The sequence below is a fragment of the Strix uralensis genome, chromosome 3 (genome assembly GCF_047716275.1).
Source record: "Strix uralensis isolate ZFMK-TIS-50842 chromosome 3, bStrUra1, whole genome shotgun sequence".
Taxonomy (NCBI): Eukaryota; Metazoa; Chordata; class Aves; order Strigiformes; family Strigidae; genus Strix; species Strix uralensis.
In genome coordinates, this window is record NC_133974.1 from 95359594 (window position 1) to 95373736 (window position 14143).

Below are 14143 nucleotides of genomic sequence, written 5' to 3' on the forward strand. Positions count from 1 at the left end.
TATGCACTGATCTCCTTCCTTCTCCCAAACACTCACACTTAGGGCTGAAGTTTTTAATGTTTTTTCCATGATGGTGATTTCTTCCCAAAGACAGTTTGAAATCCCTACAGCTATTCTCAAGTTATGGGATTTCCTCTGGTACCTCCTGATTTCCAACAGGGTTCATTTTTCCCTCCCTCAGGGAATTTTTCTCCCTCAGTGTGATGTTGCAGCTTTTACATAGATAGTGGGTCATGACTGGTTCTTCCTTTTTACAGACATCTGCATTGCACGAGGAATTATATTCACCTGAACCTCTTCACCTCTTTTATCCTCCGGGCTATATCAGTCTTCATTAAAGACTCAGTGGTGAAGTGGATGTACAGCACAGCCACACAAGAGCACCAGTGGGAAGGACTTATCTCCTTCCAGGTAGGGGCAGACAGTATGGTGATTCTCAGGATATTGGAGTCACCACTGTGGTGTGTCTGCATGACAGCAGGTAATTTTGTTTTGTACAGTGAGGGTTGTACAAAATGCTGTTCTTCAGTCCACAGAGTTTCTCTGAAACTTGTAGCACAATGTATGCAGTTGTGGTTGGGCCGATCTGGGCTTGGAACAGGCAGGTAGTTGATTCCACAGCATGTTTCTCTGCTTGTGGGAAGTTTGCCCCTACTAGACAGAGGAAACATGAAAAGGTGGATTTCTTATATATATACAAATGCCTATATCTTCTTCCCATGCTTGCAGGTTCATTTCTTCTAGCAGTGGCCAGCACCTTTTGTGATAGGACTGTCTGTCTTGTATAATGACCAAATTAATTGGTCATTCTTGGAGATCTTTATAATCTGTTGATGACAGGAAAAAGGGAAGTATCTGATTAAAATGCAAATTTGAAAGCATTTAGAAAGCTTTGAAGGAATGGGCTAATTAAATACTCCTAATCAAAGGGAGAAGATATACAGCTCTTTTGTGAATATGATAAAAGCTGCCTTTCCCCCTTCAGATTTGGAATACAAAATGTACTTGAATCTTCAAAGAAAGGAATTTTTGTTATTTGTATAGCTCTTGTGATTCTAGAACATGGATACAGCGTTTGCTGCTGCAGTGTGGGCTTGGGGTCATAAAGAGTATGTGTTCTGAATCATGCTTAGTACCCATCCTTTTCTGACACTCTGCCTAAGGCTTAAGCACTAATACCCCATAATTAATCTCATATGATGGTTGATTTCTTCTCATCTGCAATGTATCAATTGGCAAAAAATAACATTGTGATACATATCTTAAATGGTTTGGAAATGTTCACATTGGATTGTCAGTCATTTCCTCCTTCCAAAAAAACCTAGGCTTTGTGCTTTCACACATGGTTTATCCAATAGTGGTTTCATCAGCTTTGGAAAATAGTCAACATTACGTCATCTACGATTTGCTCTTTAATAAAGAAATTCTCAGCTGCAGAATAGAATAACTGGAGAAGTGAAAAGATTCACTGACTACAGGTGACCCAGTACCTTTCACTTGCTGCTCTTCTTGTCTTTGTGTTGTTGTGCTTTTCAAATTATAAGTCATTGCTTATTGAGGGGAAATGCAGAACATGTAATTTTTTTTTTTTAAAGGAGGCATGTTGTTGAAAGCATCTATTTGCTGTGTATAACACCTGTTACTAGCTTCTGTCCCTTCAGTACTCAAATGTGATTAATTTAGCAAGCGTTGTTTTAAGGAGCAAGAGTAGGAGAGAGAACCAGTCTTTTGAGTTAATATCACTTTATTCTCAGCCCCTGTTGCATTCATTTGTGCTTTTTTTCCATCACAGGAGTCACTCAGCTGCCGCTTGGTCTTTGTGATGATGCAGTATTGTGTGGCTGCAAACTACTACTGGTTGCTAGTGGAAGGCATGTACCTGTACACGCTGCTGGTACTTTCAGTCTTTTCTGAGCAGAGGATTTTTCGGCTTTATCTCTTCATTGGTTGGGGTAAGTTGATGTCTCTATATGTCTGTCTATGGCTGCGTGCACCAGCAGATGGTATAATAAGAAAAAATATTGCATGTCTATCATAGTGCTGCCAAGTTCAAGTCCTACACTCTCCATTCCCTTTTTGTTCCCAATCCCTTACCTTGTTTGAGCTGGAGGGTGCTGGGCCACCACAGCTCCTGGATCCTCACGGCATAGAGGCTGTGGGTTTGTAACGCAGGGTCTGTGCAACACCACAGAAACTCCCCAGACCAGTGGTAGGCACATGGTACTTTTCCTGCAAGACACTGGGTTCCAAATACAAAATATGTGTGGGTGATTCCAGGTGAGTGTGGACTTTCTTGGACTGCCTTGTTTCATCTCCTGAAAGATTCCCATTGCATTCAAAGATGTGTTAACTACTTGTGGTGCAAAGTAGCAATGATATCTTGTATCTGGTCAAGGATATCAGTAGAGAAATGGTGGCAGCATGAGCTAGGGGGATGCAAAGGGGCTGATGAACAAGGGCTTGCTAGAAGGGAGTTGTCAGGTTGGTTATGTGGGCAGAGCAGGTCAAGTAATGACTGTCAGGCAAAAGAGTGGTCAGGGTGCATGCGCCATGGGCCTGTGTGTGCTTGAGATTAAGGACTGTGATGCCTTGAAATCAGTTGGTTGAAACAGAATCACCTTCTGTAGAAATGCTTTTCTCCCCCTCCCCTTTTGGTGGAAATCAGGCAACTTTGGGCAAGCTGAAAGTAAAGCCAAGTAAATACTGCAAGTACTTTCACAGATGCTAGTTTGAACATTTAAATTGCTTTGACTGTCCTTCTTTCTCTATGGATTTGCCAACTGAATATTCCAGCAAATTAGTTCACTAGTAAAATGTGTATAAATGGCTTACCATGAATTACCCAATTCTATTGAACAGTGATATATGAGGAGCAAAGGCTTTCTGGCATATTGATGGAAATAAATAAATGCAAATAATAGCAGTTTCCTGCTGAAGAATTTTAGTTACAAAACAATAATGGAAGATACAGAACTTTTTATAGTACATGCTGCATAAGCAACAGCTTATATATCTTGTATAACATTTGAACTACATATGTTTTAATCATGTTTTATGAATAGCCATACTCTCAATTTAAAAAAAAAAAAAAAAAAAAAGCAAAGGGAGCTATTCTGAAGCACTGATTGAGAACATGAGAGGAAATGGAAAAGAAATTAGAGCAAAACTATATCTTGCCAAATCCTCAGGGTGTTGTGGTGTTTTATAAGTAAGGAATGTATGGTTTTGATCTGAAGCATTTCTAGTTAGAGTTGCTCTTGCAAAAGCAGAAGGCAGAAACAGAAGACGTTATTTTGGTTTTGTCCTTCCTTTACAATGGAAGTTTTGCTACTGTATATTGAATTTCTGGATGAGTTTGTGGAAATGAGTGACAATGCCAGAACGTGGCACTGGATATATGGGTTTCATCCACACTTCCTAGAAAAGCTCTGCCTGTGCCATTCAACCCTCATCTGTACCATTTCTTGCACATGCAGCCATGGCTGCATGTGCAAACCTTGCCAGTGATTTTCTATCTTCAAATGCAGAAGCATCTGCTATTTCAGTGCTCCCAGATTAGTTATACCAGATAACAGTTTTGTCTAACAAGTGGAAAGTTATGAAGATTTTCTCCACTCTTTCTTTCTTGCTTCTTCACTGGTGATTCCATTTTTGGGGTGCCCAGGTCTCTTGCCAGGTGCCTTTCTGCTCTATGCAATGCTCAGAAGATTTTTATTATTTTTTTTTTTTGAGCATCATGGTAGTCTCAGCGTAATGCCAAGGCTTCAGAGGGACAGTAGACTCCTGTCTGAGCTGAGAGTGTCCTGCTCTTTGAACTAGTTTATCAACTGTAAAAATAAAGCTGGATCAAAAAAACCAAACTTATTTGGCTGTCAGAGCTGATCTGATACCCTGACCCTTTGTTCTGTTAATGAATTGTCCTCTTACAGGATAATTTTTTAACTTGTTCATTACTCATCATTTGATCTATATTTATGTTTTAAAATTTTGTATACGTATTGTTCACAAACTTATGGGTGTTAGTCATGTTGTTATTTCTTCTAATTATAACTGAACTTTGTGATCACTCATAGACCATACGCTATTGTTTTCGCTGTCTAAATAGCTTCTGCAGTCCCACATGTGATCGCATATGTTTGCACTTGTACTTCTCTCAAATGTACATATGAATAAAATTGTGTATTCTTGTCAAGTTTTTTGTCCACCTTAGTGTTTGCACATACTCTTGGTTATATTTGCCCTGTTGTACTACTTAGGAGGAACAACGGGTCTCAGAACGAACAAGAAACTAGAGCAAATTATTTCCTTGGATAATCCCAAGCAAAACTGTAATGTAAGGGTGAGCTTTCAAATAGGTAGAAATGTCCCAGTACCTATTTCTCTCCAAGCTTTTAGACTGCTGTATTAAATAATGCTATATTTAGTCATAACAGGGGAAAAAGCCCACATAATTGTACAAATAAAAAGAAGTACTCCCATTTTATGTCTAACATCATAAATTCATCTCAATCCAAAATATGGAAAGGGTAAACCTGCTCTTCAAGTAGAAGCATGTAAAAGATATCATTGTCTGTGTTTGCCTAGGAACAGTTAGGAGACAGTGAGGAGTGTAAAGGTGAATTAATAAATATTTCCAAAGTATGCTATATGATAATTTCAGGTCAGTTCTTAATATTATTAGGCGGTAGTCCATTTAGTATCAGTTCAAATGAGTAATTATTCTTTTCTGTTGAAGGGTTTTATAAGGGGAAAGATCTGTTTATCTCATGTTATTGTACTTTGCAAAAGCTAGAAAAGTTATAAAATCTTAATAGACCTAAGGAAACTAATGTAGTTTTACAAATCGGGAGTCATTTATATTGACATCATGTATATTGATAGGATTCTATAAACCTTCCTGATCACTTGTGAGGTAACTCTATTCCTGTAATGGCCACTTCCTTGCTGAGATTTCACGCCATACTAGGCTTTGAGATGGCAGTCTTAAATTTTTCTTATTTCATTTAATGTGGAAAATGTCTTGCTTATGTCTTCTTTTTATTTGTAAAAGCAGACTTTCATGCATTTGTCTCAACCCTGAGATCCACATATCTTACTGCAAAACCAATGGTTTATGCCATTTTCAAAGCTGAAGGCGGGGGGGCGGGAAGAAACACTAACAGCATCAACAAACAAAGTTCTTAATAGGCTAGTGGCAGAGCCTGGAGGTCAGCACAGCAGCAGCTAAACAGGATCTTGATTCAGATATTCATTATCACCTGCAGAAAAAAAAAATCTGTTGCTGTACATTGCTGGTACCTGGTGCTTCCTTCCTCTGACATAAGATAAATCCTTGACCATGGATCTCACCTTCTAGAGAGAGCAAAACATTTGCAGAAAAATGGGGGAAAGAAAACAATATAACTACAGAGATCAAGATGATTCCAAGAAACAAACAAAACAAAAAAATGATGTGCAGACTGTGCTTAATCACGGTGTCCAGGACACCAACTCAGTGTTCATTGTGTCTGAGCCCAAGTGAAGAGACACTGATCTTGACATTGACTTCAAGCAGTTCTGTCAGTGCTGTACAAAGTAGTCTCCGGAGAAGAGCAGTTTATACTGTAACGCTGCTGTATGCATCTTTCAGCAGCTCTTAGTAGAAAAAGGACCTGTTCACTTTCAGAAGCAGGGAAGAGGGAGGAATGGGGAAACAGCAGCAACATCCCACAAGTGACTCTGTGTGACGTTCAGGCGAGAAGATTGACAAGAGATAATTTTCAGAACTAAAGGCTAAGAAGAAAATGTTAATAAAAAGCTAAACAATCTCTGAGCTTCTATGGCAATTTTACACCCAGCTGCACTTGCAGCAGGGAAACTGCCATAAAAAATAAATAATCCCTTTCCTTCCAACCTTGGCAATCCAAACTTGCTCTAAGGAAGAATACTTTGAGGGAATGAAGCTATTAATGGCAGGAAGCCTAGCTAGGGTGTCAAAATATACATCCCGATTGCAAGGAAGATCTGACTAGAGCAAAGCCAGTAAGAAACCTTTCTTCTCAAGTCCGGTATGAACTCGGTGTAGCAACAGGACGCATTCATTGCACTGAGCAGTTCTTGTCTGTTTTCAAATGAAAACTGTATTTCAGACAATGATGTGAAAATAGGTTTTGTGTCCAGACTGATCTTGGTAGGAAATGCATCTGTGAGGAGTTTCTCTTAATTCTCTTCACTCTGTCTTCTGGATTAAACTCTTTCATGCTTTTCCTTTCTTAGAAAGAAAAACACTTAATCTTCTCACATCTTCAGTGCTCTTACTCTTTCTACATCTAGTCATATGTATTTATCGCTTCTTTTAGTTCCCCATCACATACTTCTTGCATTCATACGTCAAGCAGTTGATCAAGCCAGACCATCCTGGATGATTTCTGAGAGGAAGAGGAGGATTGGAGTTCTTCTGGCAGCAGTAGTGTCCTTCTGGTTTGTGTGTCTGATTGTCTCAGAGGTTGAATTTCTCACCACGTGGAAACTAGTGATGTCAGGTTACATCTGAAATATGATCTTATACACAAACTCATCAGTCCTAAAATGCTGCATTCAGAATATGTCCTTATTTAAGGGTCTTGGCAGGATGGCAGTGCTCTGGTCCTACAGAGACAAATTTACTTCAGGAAGAATCTCTAATCAGCATGTGAGAATGAGGGGAGCCTGTCTTCCCCTCATACATCTTTCTTCCCTGAAATTTCCTCTATGTAAAATGTGGTACAATGCAAAGCTAGAACTACTGTGTGTCTCTAAAACTTGCTTGCACATTGAGGTAAGGGAAAGAAGACGGCATGGAATAGCACCATCTGGTGACACCTTTCATGGACTCCAGAACAAGCCTGAGCTTTTCTGTTCTGTTCCCAAAATACCTCAGACCCATTAAATGAAGAGACTGATTTCTACATGCTATTATCAGGACGTGGTAACTGCCATTAGCAGCTCCACAAATTGCTCTTCTCTCTACTCATTAGGAACAGTGGGGCAGTGTGAAAATGTCAACCAAATGGTGGTTCCTGTGCAGAATTTCTCAGTTTTCTTCTCTTGCCTACCCATCCTATTATCATTCTGGATAATGCCTGGTTTTCCAGCCTTTTTTTTTTTCCTTATTATGCAGACACCTGGCCAGGTGTAGAATATGTAAGCTAGAGTGAAAATAAGTAGGTTGTGCTCTTTATTTATGCAGTGGGGTGTTAAGCTAGTTGATTTGGCAGTTCCATTATGTTCTCATCATCTGTAATATATATTATTGTTGCAGCCTATAATTCAGATGCCCTATCTGCTGTCATTGAAGTTGAACTTTATTAGCTAGCTGTCAGCATGCTTATTTCCTAGTACACTTGACAGATTTCCTCATCACTGTCTAGTGTTCGAAGGTTTTGGTCAGTTATCAGCCTGCAAGGATTAACATGGCAGAGGCTATTATGAGCAGGCTGTTGCAGTTTCTGCCGTATTCAGCAGTGATGCAGTACACACAGAAGGAGACATTACCATTTCAGAGACCTTTCTGTGGTCAGTTAATCTGGCAAAAGATGAACCTCAGAGCTTTCTGTTTGACAAAGAGCAAAACCAGAATAAGTTCAGCCTATATCTTAAATAAGTGCATCCTATAAATGGGTGCAAGTTTTTTCTCAGATATCTGATATTCTTTGAATAGCAGCAGCAAGACAAAGAGGTGTAGGACAGAAACTCACATGCATCAACAGAGCTGCATGTTGGGAGACCAGAACTGGAATACAATGCTGATTCTGTTCATGAATGGTACTCATCTGTAGAGTTTGTTTAAGGAACTTATACAGTTTGCTTCCGCTGCCTACTCAAGCCAGCCAGTTTTCTCTTGGCTGAGTGAAGAAACCAGAATAACAGTTGCATGTGCCAGTTAATGCAGGTTAACTAGGTATCAAGATTGTAAATTAACATATGGAGAGTGTCAGTGATTCTTGCGAGCTACAGTTGTTGCAGAGATGCCGCAGACTTGCTCTTTTGCGATTGTGAATGACTTCTACAGACTTGAGATGGATTAGGGAATGTTCTTGGGGCAGTCTCCACTTTAGATCTTGACTAGGGCTTTGCAAAACTGGATGCATTCCCATTTCCTGAGAGTGTCCCAGACAGTTCTCAGAGCCACCCATTTCTTAGGAGAAGACTTTGTAAATTTGGTAGATGTCAGATGGTATCCCTGTAGAATTTGCACTGATATTCAAAGCTTACATGTATGTATTGCACTGTTAAGTCTTGATGTCTCAGATTAAAATGTGAAAATAATGTGACTCATGGTGTTGCAATACCAAGGCACCAGGGGTATCGCAAGTGGGAGTGGGCAGAGGATGTTGAACACGTCGCCTTGTACATGCTGCCTATTCATTTGTATATTTGCATAGCAGGATGCCGATGCAGTTCAATAATACCAGCCTCTCTCTAGCTAGGCTCTTCTGAAATGTAATATTAATAACAGATTCACAATTCCAATGTAAAGTAACGTGATTAAATATGGAGAGATTTGTGATGTATCCAGAAGATGGAGATACCCACAAATCGTTATCGTTACCACTCGATACATCAGTTCCCTCCACTGACATACAGCCTTAGTGTTTGTGTCTTATCCCGTAAGTTTCATATTAAGATATCTTAATTCTCAGCAAAGTCAAGAAAGAAATAATTCAAACTATAATTAGTTTCTGTGAATCAAATGCTCATTTGTGTTTGGAAGTGATTTGTAATAAGCCTGTTCTTAATCTCGTATGCCACTATAAAAGCAGCACAGAGTTCTCAGTAACTTTGCTCCCAAAATATTGTGTACTCTCAGTATTAGGTACATCTGTGGAACATGTTCAACCACTTGCCCCAATAATCTCTACTCAATTCATTATCTTTGCTATTATTTTGATTATTGGTATCTTTTTCTTGCTGCTCTTTACTCTCTCTCTTTTTTTTAACTGATTAAGCAGAATAATTGGTCTTTCATGTCTGTAGTATTTAGCTGTTCTGATAGTAAAGAAAGAATACAGTAGAGACAAGGTTTTTACTGATAATACCCACTACAGATACTGCTTGTAGATTTTCAGACTGCAAGAGATCACCAATTTCCCTGTGGCTTCTGCTGTTAGGAACTGTGTATTTGCCCTGTGCAGTGCTTACTGCTGCACAGTGATGTTCTTATGGTCCCTTACTATATTGGTTCTTAAGAATGCAATTACAAAGCACATTAAATGTTGCCCTTCCTATATAATGTACATACATGTACTGTCCAAGGAGATACACAGAGCAGTTAGACCATCTTGATCCATCCTTAGGCAGAAATTCCTCATCCTGCTTGTTGCGTCTCCTGCTCTCCTTCCTTGTGGGCTTCTTTGGCATTCTCTGTACTGAATATTGGTTGGTAGATGCACCTTAAAATTATTTTTAAGACCTAGGCTTTTCATAAATGAAAGAAATGAATTTGAGAGCCTTTGACATTGTAAAGCAAGTAATGACTGCCAGCTTACTTGGCTTTTCTCTCTTTCGTTTACACCCCAGATAAACTGACCAACTGTAGCACATGCACTGTCAGGTAAGCGTAGGACGAAGCCTTTTCTCAAGACCAGATGCATCTGCTGTCTCTGCTGCAGCCACTCAGGTCCATGTCAGTACTGCAGCCCAAACTTGGGGCTTCTCTGCAGGGCAGACCTGAGCGCACTTGCTATACGTGTCATGTGCCCACACTCCCCTTTGCCATCAGGGGTACGTGGGGCTGAGTGTGCTCCAGCCCTGATACTGATAGACAGCCTGAGCCTGGTGCTGCCTCAATACAACATAACTGACCCACAGGCAGAAATGTGGATGCAAAAGTTTGGGTCAGAGCACATTGTGCTCCTCTCTAACATGAATATAGAGGCTAGAAGAGCTTCCAGAAATTTCATTCCCCTGGCCCCTCCATGAAACTTTCAATGGAAAAGGTGGTATATGCTGAGTATGGGGGTGATGGTCTGTTACTCATTTTCATACCTGTTAGGAGCTAGGTGGGGTCCCAGGAAAAGTAAGTTACATGTATTAGTTACTTGCAGGTTAGATTCCTCCTCCCACCCTTGACAGCCATCTGTGCTGGGTAGGAGCTGCAACCTGCCACCAGTTAATTATGTTGCTTATCATTATGTGGGGGATTTGTCCTTCTCTCTGCTTTTCCCTGTCTCTTAATGTCAGTGTCAACCTTGTCTCCTCTCTTCCCAGGTGTACCAATGCTGTTTGTTATCCTCTGGGGAACTGTCAAGTACCTTTATGAAGATGAGGGGTTGGTTTAGTTCTGATTTTTGTAGCTATCTCATTTGTGCTGTATGTGTGCACTGGCAGGTCATTGTTTGCTTTCTGTTCAGTGTGGTTTGCTTTGGCAATGTGCTGAAACCTCACATAATTGCTTCTGTTTTGTCTGAAGGTCTTGCATAACATTTCAGAAAAGAGCATATGTTTCTTTCTGATCAGAATTTTCTGCATGTCTGAATGAATCTATCCCTTTGCAGGTCAAGAAAAGGTATGTTTTGTTTTTCTGTAGTTACAGTATCAACAGTAGAAGTCATCATACCCAACCAAGACCACTCTTGATACTGTGCCTTTGGCAGTAGCCTTTACAGTTACGCTTCAGAGGAAGGCAGAAACCTCCCACAGGATTCTGCCTGCAATTTGTAGTGGTTAGCTTATGCCTAGCAGCAGAGATGTGATTGCCTGTTCTTGTTTAAGTTTTCATTATTTAGATCTTCTTAAAATAAAGGCACATTGTCTGCTTATGTTAGTCTTGCTGATGTCAACTGTACCACACACAAGATGGCTGCAAAACACAAAATACTTTTTGTCCACTTTTACCATAGTGGCTGTTCTGAAAAATTGTCTTTATATATGCTTTATGTATCAAATAGTCTTGTAGTTTGTTGATTTGGGTGTGGTGTTTTTTTTAAAGAAAAAAAGGGGGGAAAGTGGCTGCTTCTTAGTGACAGTGACTGCCTGGAAATATTTGGGTACTTTCTTTGTGATAAAATAAATGACTTTATGCTATTTCCTTTTTATTCTAAATGTACTGTTTATTGGGTCTTCCTCTTACTTAGTTTCCAGACAACCCAGCCAGCACTTTTGTAGAAGTTCCTTTTTTTTATTTTTTTTTTTTTTTTCCCCTCCCCCAGACACAATCCTTGCTGGAGAAATGCTGCAATGTGAAAATTCAGTATAGTCACAGCCACCTCCAGATTTTTTTCTGGTGTTCATGAGTGTTAAGAACCAGCTTTTTTTTAGTGTCTTTCATAGTACTGAATCAGTTCAGTCAAAGCTGCCTTCTCTGGCTTAAGCAATACTAGGATTTGCAAATTTCTTTTCAAGACTGACTTGATAATACTCTGTAGCAAGACTGTGGCCACACTGATGTGTTGCAAGTTTTGTTGAAATTATCTGAATAGGTATAGAGAACATGTGGCCTCTGAACAAGTGATGTTCCATGGGCATATCTTCCCATTGATGTAGAAAATGTATTCAAAGTGCTCATGCTGAGCCTTCTACATTATGCGGTGCTCAGATCTGATTTATGTTTTCTATTAAGGAAAACTGTCACTCACTGCCTTCAGCAGACCTTAAATGGGCCAATTTTGCACCTTATTGAATATTCTAAATCTTGTATAAATATTTGTAAAATACAGTAATAAATAACCACGTGCAGCAGCTTCTCTGAAAGGCAAGATTTCTGTGCCTTGGGCGGGCATTTGCTGGAGCAGCCAGGGATATCTTTCGTGCTGTTTGCCATAGTGCTGTCACCATGGGTGTGCAGCGGGCTGTAAATTGCATTTGTGACTTAACTACTTCCCTGGCTATGAGGAACAACTGGAAGTAAATGTGGTCAGGGCTGGGAATTGGAGGCAGTCCTGCGGATGTAGCCATTTGAATGAAGGACAGAAGCCTGCAAGACTTACTTGCAGGCTGGCCTCTTCTTTCCTTACATGTGAAAGTTTAAACTCCTTTAGAAAGCAGTTGCTGTTTTAAAAAGTGAGCTATTGAAAAAGACTTTGTCTAGATTACAAATAAAATTAAAGGCAAGCTGTGCTTCTCAGTTATTAGACTGTGCCTAAAGAGCTGATATTTACACATCTTTGTTTCTATCTGCAATTGATTATGGGAGCAAGACAGCCAGCCTACAATCCTTTTTAAAAATGGAGCCGTTCAGCTGTACCTCTTCAAGGTAAAAATTCCGTGTTTTCATTTTTAGAAAAAGAATACCAGATTGGTAAGCAAAGGCAGAAACTTCCTAGTAGCATTCGTTTCACTGGAACAATTCTCCATTCAGAGCTCTGAGGCTATTAGTTGCCAAGCATCTTCTGAGTGATGCTGAGCAAACTGCAGGGATAGATCCCAAACACAATAGATGCTGGTGTATTTATTAGTGTGGCAATCCCAGAAAGCACAAATGGACAAGAAATCATGTACAGATATATCAATTTTATTTTCTGGACACTTTAATAGCTGTGACACTTTAATTGGGCTGTAATGGCGTTTTTATTGCACATATTTGTATAAATCTAAAAGTAGCTAAAACTGCTCTGTGCCACAGGAAGCAAATTAACACACAGAGAAATGTAGCAGAGCTAATGTAAAGAATCATTTCTCAGCCTCCGTCATTATCAGGAAATTTTAAAATTGCCTCTGCTTCCACTGCAGCTAGTCAGAAAATCAGAACTCCACTTCCAGCCATGCCTATTATCCTGCTGGTCTTGAGGGGTTCAAAGAAAATTGATTTTAAAGGCTCCATGAAGCTGGCTCCCAGTCACACGTACCAATTAAGAAGTTCTTCTGTTAGTCAGATTCCAGCTCAGGTACGCTGACTGCACATATGTACACCTTCTTTCTCCAGTATCTAAAATACAGTTGAATTGTAGGTTTGGAGCTGCTGGTTGAAATAATATGCTTGTTATCTGCATTAAACTGAAACTGAAATTAAAAATGAAATCCTGAGCCCTTCTCAGGCTTGCAGTACCTGCAAGGGAATATGGAATTGCCACAGCCAAGCTGCTTCACTTTCCTCTCTAGTGTGTGAGCGCATGTGGGTGTGGTGTTGTATCATGGATCCCTACCACATGCTGCATGGCTGGGTAGTTTCTCTGAAGTTAACTGTCCCATTACAAGGTTGGGGAGGGTTTACTTTCCACCAACATCACCCAAGCTGAAGTTTCATAGGCTTATTAAGGAACCTTAAAGAAAGTTGAGCATATATATGTTTTGGCAGATGAGATTTGGAGATTAAGAGAAACTTGTTTTGTGAAGGAACCTATGTTTTCTGTAGTGCTGTTTCATAGTTTGTTTCACAGCCTGTGTGGCTCAGAAACCTGCTGGCTTTACTGATGACTGTTGCTTTTGAGTAATGCTGAGCAATATAGCAGGAGGCTAACAAAGTTATTTCATAGAAATATTGAGAATGCTGTCACTGCAGCAACAAGTGAAGTGGCATGAGAACACTGCCCCAACACCTGGGCCATTGTGCACACGCGTGGCCCATCGTACAGTCAGGGGTGGCTGGCTGTGGCCAGGGTGGGACCTAAAAGAACTAGATGTAAAAAACCCTGCGGTGTAAAGTTCACTTTAAATCAGTGACCCCGAACTGTGGCTTTCAGGCATCACTTTTCTTGATTGTTCTCCAGTAGTGCTCAAAGGCTCAAGGATTTAAAAAGCTAAAATGAGACTTAGGGGGAGAGTGAAGTATTATACTGCCTGTACCACGTTACCTACTTGGCAGAAGGCTCAGCTGGCTAACAAAAGTTGGGAATTATTACTTCCATCTTTCATTTTACTTGCTTACAACTTTTAAAACTCCCTTTGGGCCTGAAACCTGGATATATACACTGAAGGAGCTGGGGTTTGCTGCTTAATTGCTTTCTCCTCGTTGAAATTAGTGGGTCGTTTTTGAAAATAAGGACAAATAAAATAGATTACTGATCTAAATATTGATACAAGAAAAGTGATGGTAGGTAATGGGATAAAGAATTAACAAACAGTTAAAAAATAAGATGACCTGACATTGGAGACTGAAGAGTAATAAAAAATAATGCAGAAAGAAGAGGATAGGAGCCATGCAGGAAACATCTGGCTCAAGCAGATTTCCCCCCTTCTCCTCGCAGCC

General features: G+C 40.0%; 1 protein-coding gene across 1 annotated transcript in view; it reads left to right on the top strand.

Annotated features, from left to right (window-relative positions):
- GLP1R (glucagon like peptide 1 receptor) overlaps positions 1-14143 on the top strand; it is an 87960-nt gene that overhangs the window by 59344 nt on the left and 14473 nt on the right. The window contains exons 6-8 of the mRNA XM_074863485.1: positions 258-411; positions 1793-1952; positions 10228-10288. Coding sequence (XP_074719586.1) covers positions 258-411; positions 1793-1952; positions 10228-10288 — 375 coding nt within the window. The remainder of the gene's footprint in view (positions 1-257; positions 412-1792; positions 1953-10227; positions 10289-14143) is intronic.